The following is a 13,846-nucleotide window of genomic DNA, read 5'->3' as shown; positions in this document are numbered from 1 at the left end:
CTCTCCAAGTGCGGCCTTCGTCTTGCCACTGTCTGCCACGACGATGTGACCGTTGACAGCTAAAGACAAGTCGGAAGCCAAGAAGACTGCTATGTGAGCAATCTCATCTGGCTGTGCCACTCGATTGTAGGAATATTGCTGTTGGGCTTCCACGCCCAAAACGTCGATGTACTTTTGAAACTCCTGCTTCGCTTCCGTTTCGCTCATGACCAGATTGAATTCTGTCTTCTCCTGAGCATGAGGCGCGTTGACGATGAGACTGGTCTGCACTGCACCAGGTGCGACACCGTTGACCCGGATATTACTCGCCGAAAGTTGGACCGCACCCTGGGTTACTAGCCCTATAGCAGCGGCTTTTGCTGTGGCTGAGAGACGTATAGTTGTTAGTCATAACAGATCCCCGTTACCGGGAGTTTCTCTTCAACTTACAGTAGGCAACGTCCGAGAATAGACCCATGATGCCGGCTACGGACGCTGTGACCACAATACTGCCTCCTGAAACTGGCTTGGAAGGCGAAGTAACAGCTAGTGCTTGACTACCGTACTTGATGGCGTAGTAGACGGACGTCGCCATCACGCCCATTGCACGTTCGTATTGGGTTGTTGTCAAATCGTTAATGTTTCTGTATTGCATCAGTGACAAGTTCTGGCCACAGCTTGTTGTGCTCCGTGCAACCTACCGGACGTCTGCGAAGCCTGCATTCGCAAAGTACAAATCCAACCTGCCATGCTTCTTGACCACCTCCTTCAAGATCTGCAGAGTATTCTCCTCGGACGCCACATCGTGTTTACGTCCTTCGACCACGCAGGCCGGATTGATTTTCTTGACAGCTTCTTGCAGGGACGAAATGTTTCCCAGGTTCAGATCCGTTGCATACACGACATCTACACCTGCTTGGGCGAGTAGCAGCACGATGGAGCGTCCGATGCCATAGGGCGATCCCGCACCTGTAACAATCGCGACACGGCCTTTGAAAAGGCTGGGAGCAAGAGCCTTGGAGGACTGGGCGTTGCTCATGATGGCAAAACCTGTAGAGAGTAGCTCTGGTGTAGCATGGAAGTTGTGGTGTTTATCCGTTGACGAGATGGGTTACCGTGTTGATATATGCACATTGCGCAAGTGAAGAAAACAAAGTCAGCTCTACATTCTGATATCAACGGGCCGAATTGCCGCCCGGACGGCTCTCCGCTTCCCCTGGTGTGTTTCATCAAGTTTATGGGTCTTAAAGTCATGAATACGAGGTACGGACAGCAAAGTCTCTTTCAACGAGCATCGTTCAAGGTCAAGCTACTATCGCCCTCGGGATCCGAAGTCAACGGTGCTCAGATCCATCACGAACTTTGTCCTCATAGGTAATGATCATGCCCTGAAGCTTGTCAGCCTTCCTCCAGTCACCGAGTAGCTGATTGAATTTTGGTGCACCACCTCCGTAGGGCTGGTTTCTAAGCGTAGACTCGTTCACAACGCCTTCGTCGTTAAGATAACCTGGAGTGCACTCTTTCAAGAAGTCACCGCGTGCTGACCCAAGCGCGACAGTCTCTTTGACCCACGCCTCTTCAGCTTCGATGGAGGGCTCCATTGTCTTGATGCCCTTTTTCTTGCACTGTTGAATTAGATATTCCAGGTGAGGCATCATGAACACCACGTTGTGAGTGAAATTCGGAATCGATCCAGATTGAAGCGGTGTCAGGGTCATGATGTTGGGGAAGCCGTGAGTTGACCAGCCATGGAAGGTTGACGCCCCGTCTTTCCACTTCTGGGACAAAGTTTGACCTCCTCTTCCCACAACCTCAACGCCGAAGCGACCGGAAAAGTCACCGGCGAATTCGAATCCCGTGGCATAGATGATACAGTCGAGTTTCGTCTCCTCACCGTTTGCGACGATGCCCTCTTCTGTGATTCGATCAACGCCTTTGCCATCTGTATGCACTAGGTGGACATTTGGATTGTTGAAGGCCTGCAAATATTCATCGTGGAAGCAAGGACGTTTGCAGAACTGATTGTACCACGGCTTGAGGGCCTCGGCCGTTTTGGGGTCTTTGACAAGACTGTCCACCCGATGACGGATGGACTCCATCTTTTTGAAATCAGCCAGCTGCATTTTCGCAGCCACTGCAGCGGGGTCTTCTGCATCGCTGCCGGTGCCATAGAACCCGGCCAGTGACCGAAGGATGTCGGTCCAGCCATCAGCAACCAGGTCCTCGTCAGCATGGCCACCCGAGACAAGAGTGGCAAAGTTTTCCATACGGTACTTTTGCCAACCTTTAGTGAGAGTCTTCGCCCACTCAGCATCGGTTGGTCTATTGCCTCGGACGTCTACTGAGGAAGGTGTCCTCTGGAAGACGTAGAGTTCTTTCACCCAAGATGCAATGTTGGGCACAATTTGAATGGCTGTGGCTCCGGTCCCAATGATTCCGACTCGCTTGTCTTTGAGCTTGGTCAACTCTGGGTTTTCAGGTGTGCCGCCGGAGTACTCATAGTCCCAGCGGCAACTGTGGAAGCTTTTGCCCCTGAAGAGCTCGATACCTGGAACACCTGGGAACTTGGGAGTGTGAAGAGGTCCCGGGGCTTGAACGATCCACTTCGCTTGAATCTGGTCTCCTCTATTGGTTTCGACGATCCACACAGCAGCGTCATCATCCCAGGCGAGTCGTTTAACAATAGTTTGGAACAGCGTGTGTTCCTGAAGCCCGAAATGGTCCGCGATGGTCCTGGCATGTTTTTGAAGCTCTGGACCGCGGGCATACTTTTCCGTGGGCATAACCTTCAACTCCTCGCACAATGGCATGTAGATATATGACTCTATGTCGCATTGTGCTCCGGGGTATCTGTTCCAGTACCTAGATCACAAAGGGTCAGTCCAGTACCACCAAGAAGCCAAGATTGATATCAACTCACCATGTTCCACCATAATCCCCGCCCTTTTCGATGATGCAGAAATCCGTCACGCCCTGCTGCACGAGACATGCTCCGACTTGGACGCCGGTAAATCCACCACCAATGACTACGAAGTCGTAAAGGTGCTTAATAGGCTCGCGCGTCAATCCTGGCTTCACGTAAGGGTCGTCGACAAATTTGAGCAAGCTCTTATGGTCTCGGACCAGCTTGAACTGCTCCAGGCCGCCATTCTTGATTCTTTTATCCTTCTCGGCAATATACTTCGCTTTGAGGAAATCAGGATCAAACTCAAGGGCAACATGGTTTTCTCTTGCTTGCTTTTTGATCTCCCCCGTGGGAACGGCCAGTGTTTCGTTGTTTACGACCCCGACTTCAATCATTGTGGCAGCTTGCAGTGTGGAAATGCTTCCTCATCACAGGTGTAGCGACATCGCATTCTGGGGTTATTAAATACGCGTTAGACCCTGTGAGCCTGACATCGACAATCGCTCCGGTCACAGGTCATGTTCCCACGTGACCTCGGGAAATCCATTGCCGATGTTGGCGGGGAGATCCTTGGGCCGGAGCGATGAAAGCTCCGGACTGTCTAAGCATTCGAATGACAGCCTTGTTACTTTTCCGAAAGCAACTTACCGGGCCCAGGTCCTGATACATCAACCGTAAGACAGGTTATACTGTTGGAAGGAAATGGTCCTTTTCTAAGCGCTCAAGTGCCGTGCTCTATGTCCAGCCCAATCTACAACAGTGGTAGTTATTGGCCGCAGAAAACCAGGTTAAAAGACCGACCACAAGCTTTTACATCGGAATGGTCAGTCAGGGATATACAGTTCCTGAGAAACTGCTCCCCAATGCACAGCAGGGAAGAGGCTTGCAGCTGTTATCTACACTCCCTACGTCACGGCAGGTCTATCTCCAAATGACTAACAAGATCCCAACCGACAACTCGGTCTCTAGTCTGCAAGCTGTGTGCTTGACTTGTCAATGGTCAAATTTGTCTTGGAGCCACTTCCCAACTCTCAAGATAGTCCCATCTGCATCAGGAGAGCTTCCAGCCATGAAATGATAGACGTGCTGCATCTCTGAAGCTATCTCTAAAACGACGTCTACACCAGCAGCCTTTGCTCTGTCAGCGAGCCGGGTCGCGTCGCTGAGGAGAAGTTCCCACTCTCCGACTGAGATATGCATAGGGGGCATTGCTTCAAAGTCGGCATAGAGAGCGTTTGCGAGAGGATTCTTGGGCGATTCACCGGCGAGATACATTTGACATATGAGCGGGCCGACGCCAGGCGGTGTAAGTACGTCCTTGTCGGCATTGAAGTGTTGTGATTGCCCCGTCACTTCCATATCGACCCAGGGGGAAAATGTAACCACAGCAGCAGGGAGAGGCTTGCCATCTTGTTTGGCTTTCAAGACAGATGATATGGCGAAGTTTCCACCCGCCGAATCGCCAGCAAACACGATCTGACTCGGTTTATATTTTGTGTCCAAGAGCCACTGATAAGCAAGGGAAATATCATCCAGGGCGGCTGGGAAAGGATGCTCCGGCACGAGGCGATAATCCAAAACCAATGCATGCGCTCGAGCTGCTTTAGCCAAATGGCCCGCGAGTTTTCTGTGGCTCGAAGGTGAGCCAGCATAGCCAGCACCTCCGTGAAGATACAGTATTACCGTCGAGGGCTCCGCCGACAGTGGTTTGCACCAGATCGCTGGCCTCGTTGTTCCTGGGCAAGTGCAATTCTCGTATATAACATCGATAGGCTCCGAAGCAGCTTCATGTAAACGTTCCAAAATGGCTCGTTGTTCTGGAATGCTCAAATCGGTCCTCGCCGTCAGCGAGAGTTTGATTTCGCCGTACAGCTTCGTGAGGATCTCCGATTCCGGCGACATATTGATCGGGTTCAAGGAAAGGGTACTTCTTGCAATATTGACGCAAGTGATGACTGCTCTGAATATATCCTGACGTTCTAGTAGATCTCGATTGCTCACATCTCACAGGCGAGATGCGTCGGGAGAATCGGTACGGGAAAGAAATAGCCGAATGTTTGGAGGCCACCGCTGAGTCAAAATCTCTACTATCGATAGAGTCCTTGATCGGCATTCTAGACCCGTAATGCTGAGTTTGGGTGTTTCCTGCAAGCCCCAACGAACGCGAACATCAATTCTACCAGGGATGCATCGTCTCTTCATACACAGAGGTCTGCTCTCGTCTTGGGCAGAATACCGCATGCTTTGCCATCTTTCTAGCGGCTTTCTCGCCATGTAGAGGAGAGCTTGTGTACGCTTGCGTACCTGGTTCAAAGCTCACGGTACCCTGACTTCCGCTGAACGATAATCGCTGCAAGGCGCTGACATCGACACCTTGATCTTGGCGTCAGCCATATCACTCAAGAGGGCGCAAGAGAACAAGTTGTAGCCATCCTGGCTTGGAATATGATTGACACGGTTGCGGGCTGGTGCGCTGCTGCTTAGACAAAAGTCTCCCTCCGCTCCATCTTGGGATAGTTGTGTATATAAGGAGAGAGAGGTTAGCATGCTCCTCCACCAGGCCAGGCTGTGCTGCCTTCGTTATTACATGATGGGTACCCAACACTCGCACGTATTGGATCTACACAACGATAACCCGCGTCCCGATAATTGGAACGAGCTCAATGTATATGGCAAAAGGCCTGCAATACGACGAGGCGTTACACAACGGCTTCGACCAGGACGTATGGTAAAATCTGCGTGTGGAGTAGTCCTATCGCCTTTCTTTTTTTCATCTTCATAACGGGACTCTTTCTACCACCCATTCCTCCACGCGCCTCGCCAGAAGAGATCATCGCCCACTACAAAAAGCATGAATCCGACTCCAAAGGCGGAGCAGCTCTGATGCAATTCACGGGCGTGTTCTACTGTCTCTTCATAGCTGAGATCTCAGCGCAGATGTCTCGCATCCCAGGCTGCTCTCATGCCATGGTTGCAACCCAGACCATCAGTGGCGGCATATCGGCGTACACCCATAACACTACCATCGCTCTTCTTCTGCATTGCCGCCTACCGCCTGGATCGACCTCCAGAGATTATGTTACTCTTGAACGACATGTGCTGGATGATCTTGGTCATTCCATTTGTGACGTTTGTTTCGGGAAATTTTGCCTCCTCTTATGCCATCTGGATGGACAAACGGCCTCGATCACTGTTTCCTCGCTGGTTCGCTTTGGCCAGTTGTATCTGGCCTTGCGGCTTCTACGGCGGGCTTGCGCTTCACGCCGTTTATTGCGGCGCTTTTGCCTGGAATGGAGGCTTCACCTTCTGGACGGGTGCGGCGGCAGTTGGGATTGGGACAACCATGACAGTCTACTGCTTGCTCAAAGCTATTGACACAACGGACGAAGAGTGCGAAACCGGTCTGAGCCTTGCTGGACTGCAAGCGAAAAAGGAAAGGCAGGACAAACCCGCGCATCCACAAATGGTTGATGTACATCCCCTGGGAATTGGTGACGGTAAGAGTCATTAGACGGTAACAGATGACGTGGACGACGAAATGATTGTGGAAAGCGTTCTGATGATTCCACAATTCAAAGGAGCGGCTTGTTTCAATTTCAAAATGCACGATGGTCAGGAACAAATATCACTCGTTGAAGGCTTTGACTTAAGTATACTCGTCTGAACTCACGAAAATCGACCACTTCAGCTGAGTGATTCCATCTAGAAAGGGAACAACTGTCCGATTCACCACCAATTGTGTCTATGCTTCCACTGGGACTTTCACGATCGGTCCCAGCACGGATCCACCATCAATAACAAATTCTGAGCCTGTGCTAAAGGTGGCATGAGCGGCGAGGTAGACCATCAAAGCTGTGACTTCGGCAGTGGTACCCATGCGTGGAATGGGCTGCTGAGAGTACATTTCTTCCGTAACTTGGGCGGTCATTGGCGTCTCTATCGCACCGGGATGTACCGACACAACCCGGATGCCATCTGTTGCCAGTTCCAAAGCAGCTGCTTTGGTCAAGCCGCGTAAACCCCACTTCGATGCGACGTAGCTGGACGTATATGCAAAGCCTTGTAACCCAGCAGTAGAAGAAACATTGATAATGAGCCCCCCCTTGCCTGTTTTTCTCATGGATGGGATGACCTCGCGTGTGCCGATGAATGGGCCCGTCAAATCAATGTCGACCACTCTTTTGAACTCGGCAGTTTTGATCTTCTCCCAAGGTTTCCACAAGACGACGCCGGCGTTGTTGATGAGAATGTCCACGGGTCCGAATTTGTCTTCGGTCAGCGAGATGATGGCCTTCCACGACTCGTCCGAGGTCACGTCGAGTTTCGCAAAGAGGACAGAGCCTCCCAGTTCAGCTGCGAGTGCTTCTCCTTCCTTCTCAAGCACGTCTCCAATCACGACTCGGGCTCCTTCGGCGACAAAACCACGGGCGTGTGATGCGCCCATTCCGCGTGCTCCCCCAGTGATGATTGCGATGGTTCCGTCTAGTGCTCCCATCGTCGCTATCCCTTCCCTTTTCAACTGAGCAGGTCTTCTCAAAGGAGTTGGTTTTTTTGGGATGCGAAGCTGCTATCCTTCTCGTTGGAGCCGAAAAATGCGCCCCAGGCGGGCTTGCTTGTACAGACAAACTCGGCAGAGTCTTTAGGCAGCACAGATCAAGAGACAAGTCAGATCCAGTCGTTACTCTGATCCGAGCTATTCGTAGTCGCCTCGTCCTGCATAGTAAAGTGATTAGATGCTGAGGCATCGTGTAATGCTTCGCAGCATCGATCAATTCCGAGTTGAGCCCGCACGGGAGAGCTTAGCGGGTGTCGGCATATCCGTGCCGGCGAAAACGGCACTGTTACCTCTCTGTGCCGAGTCATATACTTTGCGCAGACGAAGAATGCGTATATCGAGATGTGCTCCAACTTGCAAGATTGTGTCTAGGAGAGTGGTCTGGTAGGTCATTCATGCACCGCGTTTCTGTCCGGATTGGCCGACGAGGGGCCAAGAAGGCGTGCACCTCGTACCACACTATAGTTTGAAAAGATTTGTGAATCTAATTGAAGACCTTACAGACTTGGCAAGCTCACAATGGACACACTGTCAAAAGATTCGGCATTGATCACACAGTATGCTATTGACAGGGACTTGTAGTAGGTGCTGCAGCCTGTGTCGACCGGAGTGCTCTTCGGCACTTTCTGGGTGCAATCGCCAACCTTGTCCTGAGACCTCGACATAAATCTATCAAGCTAATTTCTCGGCCGTAACTGATTCGTTGGAACTGGAAATTGCGCCCTCCACATGTAAACCCCCTCCTTTAGGCTCCAAGGTTGATTCGTGGTCCAGGTCTGTCTGCCTCACGGCGACGGCGTCGACGTCTCCAAAGCAAGCAGCAATTTCTTCCAGGGGCTTGTGTAGCGTGTCTGGCAAAAATAATAGCATAGCTGCTGCTGCTATTGCACCAATGACTATGAAGATGATGTAGTACTTCCACCCAATGTTGGCGAATGCGGTGGGGGCAGCTTGGAGCCAGAGAATGCAGGTGAGGTTGTACACAGCTATCGACATAGCGAAACCTTGACCGCGAAGCTGAGTAGGCCATATCTCGGTGACGTACGCAAATCCTGGGCCCTCAATAAAGAGACCATAAAAAGTAATGCTGAGATAGAGTGCTGTAACGCAGCCAGCCAGTCCTTCACGGTCAGTCGTATTGAGGTACTTCGCTTGTAAAGCACACTCGATGATGACAGCAATCGCAGACCCGGCGAACCCAATTGACAGTAGCGTGCTACGTTTGAAGCGGTCGACGTAAAGCATAGGGACCCAGTTCATCACCAGACCTGCGACCTGATATCCACCTTGAAATTGCAGGACGGTTGCTGTCTCGTAGCCAAGATTCGAATATATCAAACCCCCGTAGTCTGGCCACAGTGTCAGTGTGTTCTGCTGGTAGGATAGCTGCTGGACTTACTGTTGATCACCACCGCCCCCGAGCTCATTTGAGCAAAGACGATGAGGATGGTGAGGATGGAGCGCGTCCGGAGGGACGGCTTTGTGAAACTATCAACGAAGCTTCGGAGAATAGTGTGTGGGGTGAACGTCTTGTCGAGTTCCATTTGCGCTTTGATCTGCACAAACTCTCGTCTGGCAAATTCGTCCGTAGGATCTTTGGCGTCTGAGTGCAGGCGGTGAATGACGGCCCATGCTTCGTCCATCCGGTTTTTCGAGACCAGATACCGGGGCGATTCTGGTAGCCAATAAGCACCACAGAGGAAGAGCGTTGGAAAAAATAGCGACAACCCCATTGGACCTCGCCAGACATTTTCAATGTCTCCACCTTTGTAATGGTAGAATCCCACTCCCACATAGGATGCAACGACATAGCCAACGTTCACCATGACCGCATGGACTACGACCAGGGCGCCTCGAACTTTGGGCGGAGACACCTCGGCCACCCAGACAGGGATGATAGCCATGATGGCACCAGCCCCTACGCCGGTCAAGAATCGGAATGCAATAAACATGCCGATGTTTTGTGAAGCCGTGATCAAAGCACTGAACACAATAATCATGGCGCATGCAACAATAGCGGCCATCTTTCGACCATACTCTGCCGATACCCATCCAGCACCCAGGGAACCAAAAAATCCGCCTGCATAGAACATGCCGTTGGTCGCACCGATCAAGGCATTCGCGTTGGATTTGGTTGCAAGCCCCATATCGAGAGTCCATGACGGCTGAGACAACGTAGTTGCGATGATCGAGGATGCATAGCCATAAGAGGCAGAGCCAAAGCCCATGATGACAATTAGGAAAATGAGGTACGGTTTGGTGCGAGACTTCTGCTCGAAGCGCTCGGAAAGGTCGGGGACGGCCATGACGGAATTCGGGTTTTGGACGAACATGTCAGTTAGCGGTCCAGACTGATCGAGGGCAGAAGCTGCGAGGATTGAGAGGAACAGAGGAAATTCAGATGCAATAACGTGTTCACCTAGATGTTCCAAATATTCACCAGCTTGAAGTCAATCTCGAGTGGCGGAAAAGCCCTCGCCGTCTGACGGCGTCGCAGGTGCGACTACCCCGGTTTGTCAATCGGGGCCCCGGAAAGCGGAGCTTGGCTATGATTATGCTCATATCTGGGCGCAACATTTGGCTCAGCGAAGGATTAGGACAGCCGCGTAAGGCCTGAGATCCAGACGGTCTCAATTCCGACGTCGCAAAAACGATGCTAGACTCCTCTGGACATTGATCAAAGCTAGGCTGGGAGGATGCCGTTTTGTCCACGGCTACTACCTGGATTCTGGTAACGGTGGACAAAACGGCAAGGCATGTCTACATGCCGCGCTCTGATCCAGTCAACAAAACCTTTCCCAAGACAGTCCAGCCTGGAAGATGAACTGACCCCACACCCGAGGATACCATAGACAACAAAGTGGACGGCCCTGATCTTGGGCATCTCCACACGCTCGATCCAGTACTCAGGACGCCAGTCTTGACCGATGAGTTGCTCGAGGCGCTTTATGGTCATGAACGAGCAGAGCCAGTCGTACTCGTCCCTCTCACGGACAAATAAACCAAGATTGACATTTCCTCCTTTGTCTCCGGATCGACCCAGGACCACAGCGTCCAGGGAAGTCCGGACAGTCTCTCCGAATGATGCCAGCTCAATACTGTTCGCTGTTTCGTGACTCGGTCGGGGTCCAAGTACACTTGTTTGCTCTAGTGGCTCTGCTGCATACTTGTTCACGATGTTGCCTTTGCTATCAACGAATAATGCTTGCTCTTTGATGTCGGTCTGCGGTACTAGGGCGGGGAAGTAGACAAGGAACTCCTTCGGCGGAGGAGAGAGATTTCGTATGTTACTGGTGCAGTGCATACCATGGAAGTGCTGCATCGCAAACCACCGAAAAACCAAAGAGAATTCTTTCAGGATCACTGGATCCGGCGCCTGTAGAAATATCCTGCAGTATGATGTGCCTCTTTCTTGTGTGTCGGCGTCCTGTTCTGGGAGCGCATACACTTGGAATTCATAAGTTTCCAACTTCTTGTCAATACCCCGGGCTTTCATGCCGTAGTCCAACTGTGCCCTCATCAAATTGTACTTTGCCAAAGCATTACTGCCGGTGGCATTCACCGTCATCTCGATCTGGTATCCTCCGACGTAGAAGATGGCAAGTTTCGTAGTTGAGGGTGGCGGGAGGCCCGTCACCCCTCTTACAAGCACACGATTGTCTCCAGCTGGCAGGATTTCTATCCCTGTCAGATCCGCAATAACATCACTGTTGAGGTAGTGGAGGCCCTGCAGTTCGTAGAGGAGCTGGCTGGTGGCCGTGTCCACGTTCACGATGCCTTTCAGGCTTTCATGCTTGGTGAGGATTAGAGTGCCATCCCCGAATACCTCAACAATCCCCAATCCAACGTCAATCAAGTCTTGCAGAGGGTATCTCTCAAAATCGCAGAAGTTCCCACCCGTCAGATAAGCAGAGCATTCGATGAAATGGCCAGCGATGAGAGCCGAAGCCAGGAGGTCAAAATCTGTCAAAGACCAGCCATGCCACCAAGCTGCTATGCCGATGACCGGTGATGCGTCGGCGACCCTGCCACAAATAACAATGTCTGCGCCATGCTCGAGCGCCTTGATGATTCCGCGCGCCCCCAGATAGGCGTTCGCGCATACAATACTCTTCTTTCGTCTAAGAATGTCCGTATGGCTGTCCAAAGAGAGGTGCGAATTCTCGGAATCCAAGTGTTGGAGGTGGTATGCCGGGCTGAGAATCTCATCCACGCGGTCGTAAAAGTCGTCCCCCTCGACAAAGGCGATCTTCAGATTCAAATCTTTAGCTTCAGCCTCGCGGGCTACATTCTTGGCCAGGCCGCCAGGATTGAGTGCGCCCCCATTGATCACAACCTTGATTCGTTTATCCGCAATTATGGAGAGGGTCTGCATCAGACCGTCTTCGGCGGTGGGCTCCCAGCCTGAATGGGTGCCAGCACGGTACGCCTGGGAATTTTGTGCTAGATTCATCTCTGCCAGGTAGTCACCTTGAAGCTGTCAGCACAACACCGCATTCGACCCAATGGCTGCCTACCCGTAATAGCATCTATGGGCCCGGCGGTGGCCTGTCTATACCTCTGGAAGCCTGGGTCCGATGCTGCACCGCTGCAATTGGCGATGCGAACAGGCCGGCGATGGTGGCCATTGGTGACAGTATTAGCCTCACTCATCCTGTCGTCCTGATTAATGGCCAAGATCCTGGAGATTGCAACACTGCAGACTATCAGCCCATTTACAGGTGCGTTACTGTATTTGTTTGCACGGGAAAAGCACGACCTGTGAACTACGGGCTGAGCTAACCCTGATTTTTTTAGAGACGGAATTCTTTTTCCGTTGCTCGTTTTCAATGGGATGGGCCCAATTTGGGTGGTAGGTCGAAGGTCATAAGTGACAATCTTCCATCATCGTTCTTGTGAACTTTCTGAGGATCCAAGAGCTGATTTACTCGCCTGCCACCATGACAGCGTTCAACTGGGCTTATGTCCGTCAGCGTCCTGCAAAGTTTTGTTGTATCTTTGCCGTGTACATACTTCACGCCGGGATTCTCATCCTCGGCCGACTATCAACGCGGCCCTTGTCCCATCCCACGAACCTTGTCACTGCGCTCAAGTCTCTCCTCCTCAAGATATTCTTCCTGAAGCATTACCAGTTCATCTATTCCACACCACCACCAGCCTTTGCATCTGCTAGACGATTTGACGGCAAAGGTTGGCACGCGTATGAAGTCGATGTCAACCCGAACAGAGCGTTGAAACAATACGATGCAGTAGTGCTCTATCTCCATGGTGGAGGTTATGCCATTGGAGAACCAATGCAATATTACGTGACCTTTCAACGATGGCGAAGAAAAGCAGCAGAGATGGGATATCATCTGGCAATTGTCTCCTTGCGGTACCGTAAGTTACACAGGTGCTATGATGCTTTGTTCCGCGCTGATCCAATCCGCAACAGCATTGTCTGTCGAACGACCATACCCAGCCCAGCGAGATGCAGCGGTTGCTGCTTACGAGCATCTTAGAGAGGTAGAGAAAGTACCTCCAAGCAGGGTCGTCTTGGCCGGTGACTCTGCTGGTGGTAAGTGTGCTGCTCTAGAAAGTGTAGATTTGATTCCAATGTTTAGGAAACCTCGTTGCCGCCCTTTTGGTCTATTTGCGGGACCATGGCGAAGTTCCGCGGCCTGGCGCGTCCATTTTGATTTCTGCTTGGCTTGATCCCTCGCTCTCAAAAACCGCAAGCTCTGCCTATGCAGATGTCGATTTTGTCTATGGTGACGGCACATGCAATGGTACCAAACAGATGGCTCAAGTACTTGCCGGCGACGGGCGCGATCCAGCAGATCCTGACATATCCCTTGCCCTGAACACTAATCTGAAGGGGATTCCCGGGCACCTTTGTTCCTACGGTAGTGCAGAAGTGTACCAGGAAGACTCAAAAATGTGGATTGCGCAATGTAGAGCAGACGAAGTTGATGTCACGAGCTACTGTGGTGAAGGTGCTGTGCATACGTTTGTACTTGGCGGTTTGGCTGCAGACGCCAAACTCGAGGGCGAGGCGGATGATATTGTCTTGGAATATATAAGAAAGCGTCTTGGTATCCGAACCGATTGATAGGCAGCAGGATATTTCGAGATGATCGCCACCGCATAGTTCTGCGGGTTCAGCTTGCGACAAATGGTGGAAAAACATGTTGATGACTTGACTTTCTCTTGATTCATATACTGCTCGATTCTTCTCGCTGCATAAGATGTGCCACTTTGGTTCCTACGGCGAATGATACGCAATCTTGTGTAACACTGTACCCTTCTGGAATTGCCCCAGATTTACTTCGCACCGCTTCATCTCATGCTCTGGACATTTCGAAGCTAGGAAAGCCGTCCTCAAGCTCCTTTTGACAATGAGCAAAGTATTGAACGAGACCGCCGAA

General features: G+C 51.5%; 4 protein-coding genes across 4 annotated transcripts; 2 read left to right on the top strand and 2 right to left on the bottom strand.

Moving 5' to 3' along the window:
• Positions 1-1,271: 1,271 nt before the first annotated feature.
• On the bottom strand, positions 1,272-3,279 carry PV06_08229 (uncharacterized protein; the record flags this gene model as incomplete). The annotated part of the gene is made up of 2 exons (XM_016409540.1): positions 1,272-2,841; positions 2,900-3,279. The coding sequence occupies 2 exons, from the start codon at positions 3,277-3,279 to the stop codon at positions 1,314-1,316; spliced, it is 1,908 nt and encodes a 635-aa protein (XP_016259848.1). The 3' UTR covers positions 1,272-1,313.
• Positions 3,280-5,846: 2,567 nt separating this feature from the next.
• PV06_08228 (uncharacterized protein) lies at positions 5,847-6,548 on the top strand (the record flags this gene model as incomplete). The annotated part of the gene is made up of 2 exons (XM_016409539.1): positions 5,847-6,381; positions 6,406-6,548. The coding sequence occupies 2 exons, from the start codon at positions 5,847-5,849 to the stop codon at positions 6,546-6,548; spliced, it is 678 nt and encodes a 225-aa protein (XP_016259847.1).
• A 3,574-nt stretch (positions 6,549-10,122) lies between these two features.
• On the bottom strand, positions 10,123-12,092 carry PV06_08227 (uncharacterized protein; the record flags this gene model as incomplete). Its single annotated transcript, XM_016409538.1, has 2 exons — positions 10,123-11,909; positions 11,957-12,092. 2 exons carry the CDS (start codon positions 12,090-12,092, stop codon positions 10,123-10,125), a joined length of 1,923 nt encoding a protein of 640 aa, XP_016259846.1.
• A 16-nt stretch (positions 12,093-12,108) lies between these two features.
• PV06_08226 (uncharacterized protein) lies at positions 12,109-13,530 on the top strand (the record flags this gene model as incomplete). Its single annotated transcript, XM_016409537.1, has 5 exons — positions 12,109-12,160; positions 12,237-12,291; positions 12,349-12,818; positions 12,874-12,996; positions 13,043-13,530. The coding sequence occupies 5 exons, from the start codon at positions 12,109-12,111 to the stop codon at positions 13,528-13,530; spliced, it is 1,188 nt and encodes a 395-aa protein (XP_016259845.1).
• Positions 13,531-13,846: the final 316 nt, after the last annotated feature.

Source organism: Exophiala oligosperma (assembly GCF_000835515.1).
Source record: "Exophiala oligosperma strain CBS 72588 unplaced genomic scaffold supercont1.8, whole genome shotgun sequence".
NCBI lineage: Eukaryota > Fungi > Ascomycota > Eurotiomycetes > Chaetothyriales > Herpotrichiellaceae > Exophiala > Exophiala oligosperma.
This window is presented reverse-complemented; position numbering and strand designations above follow the sequence as displayed.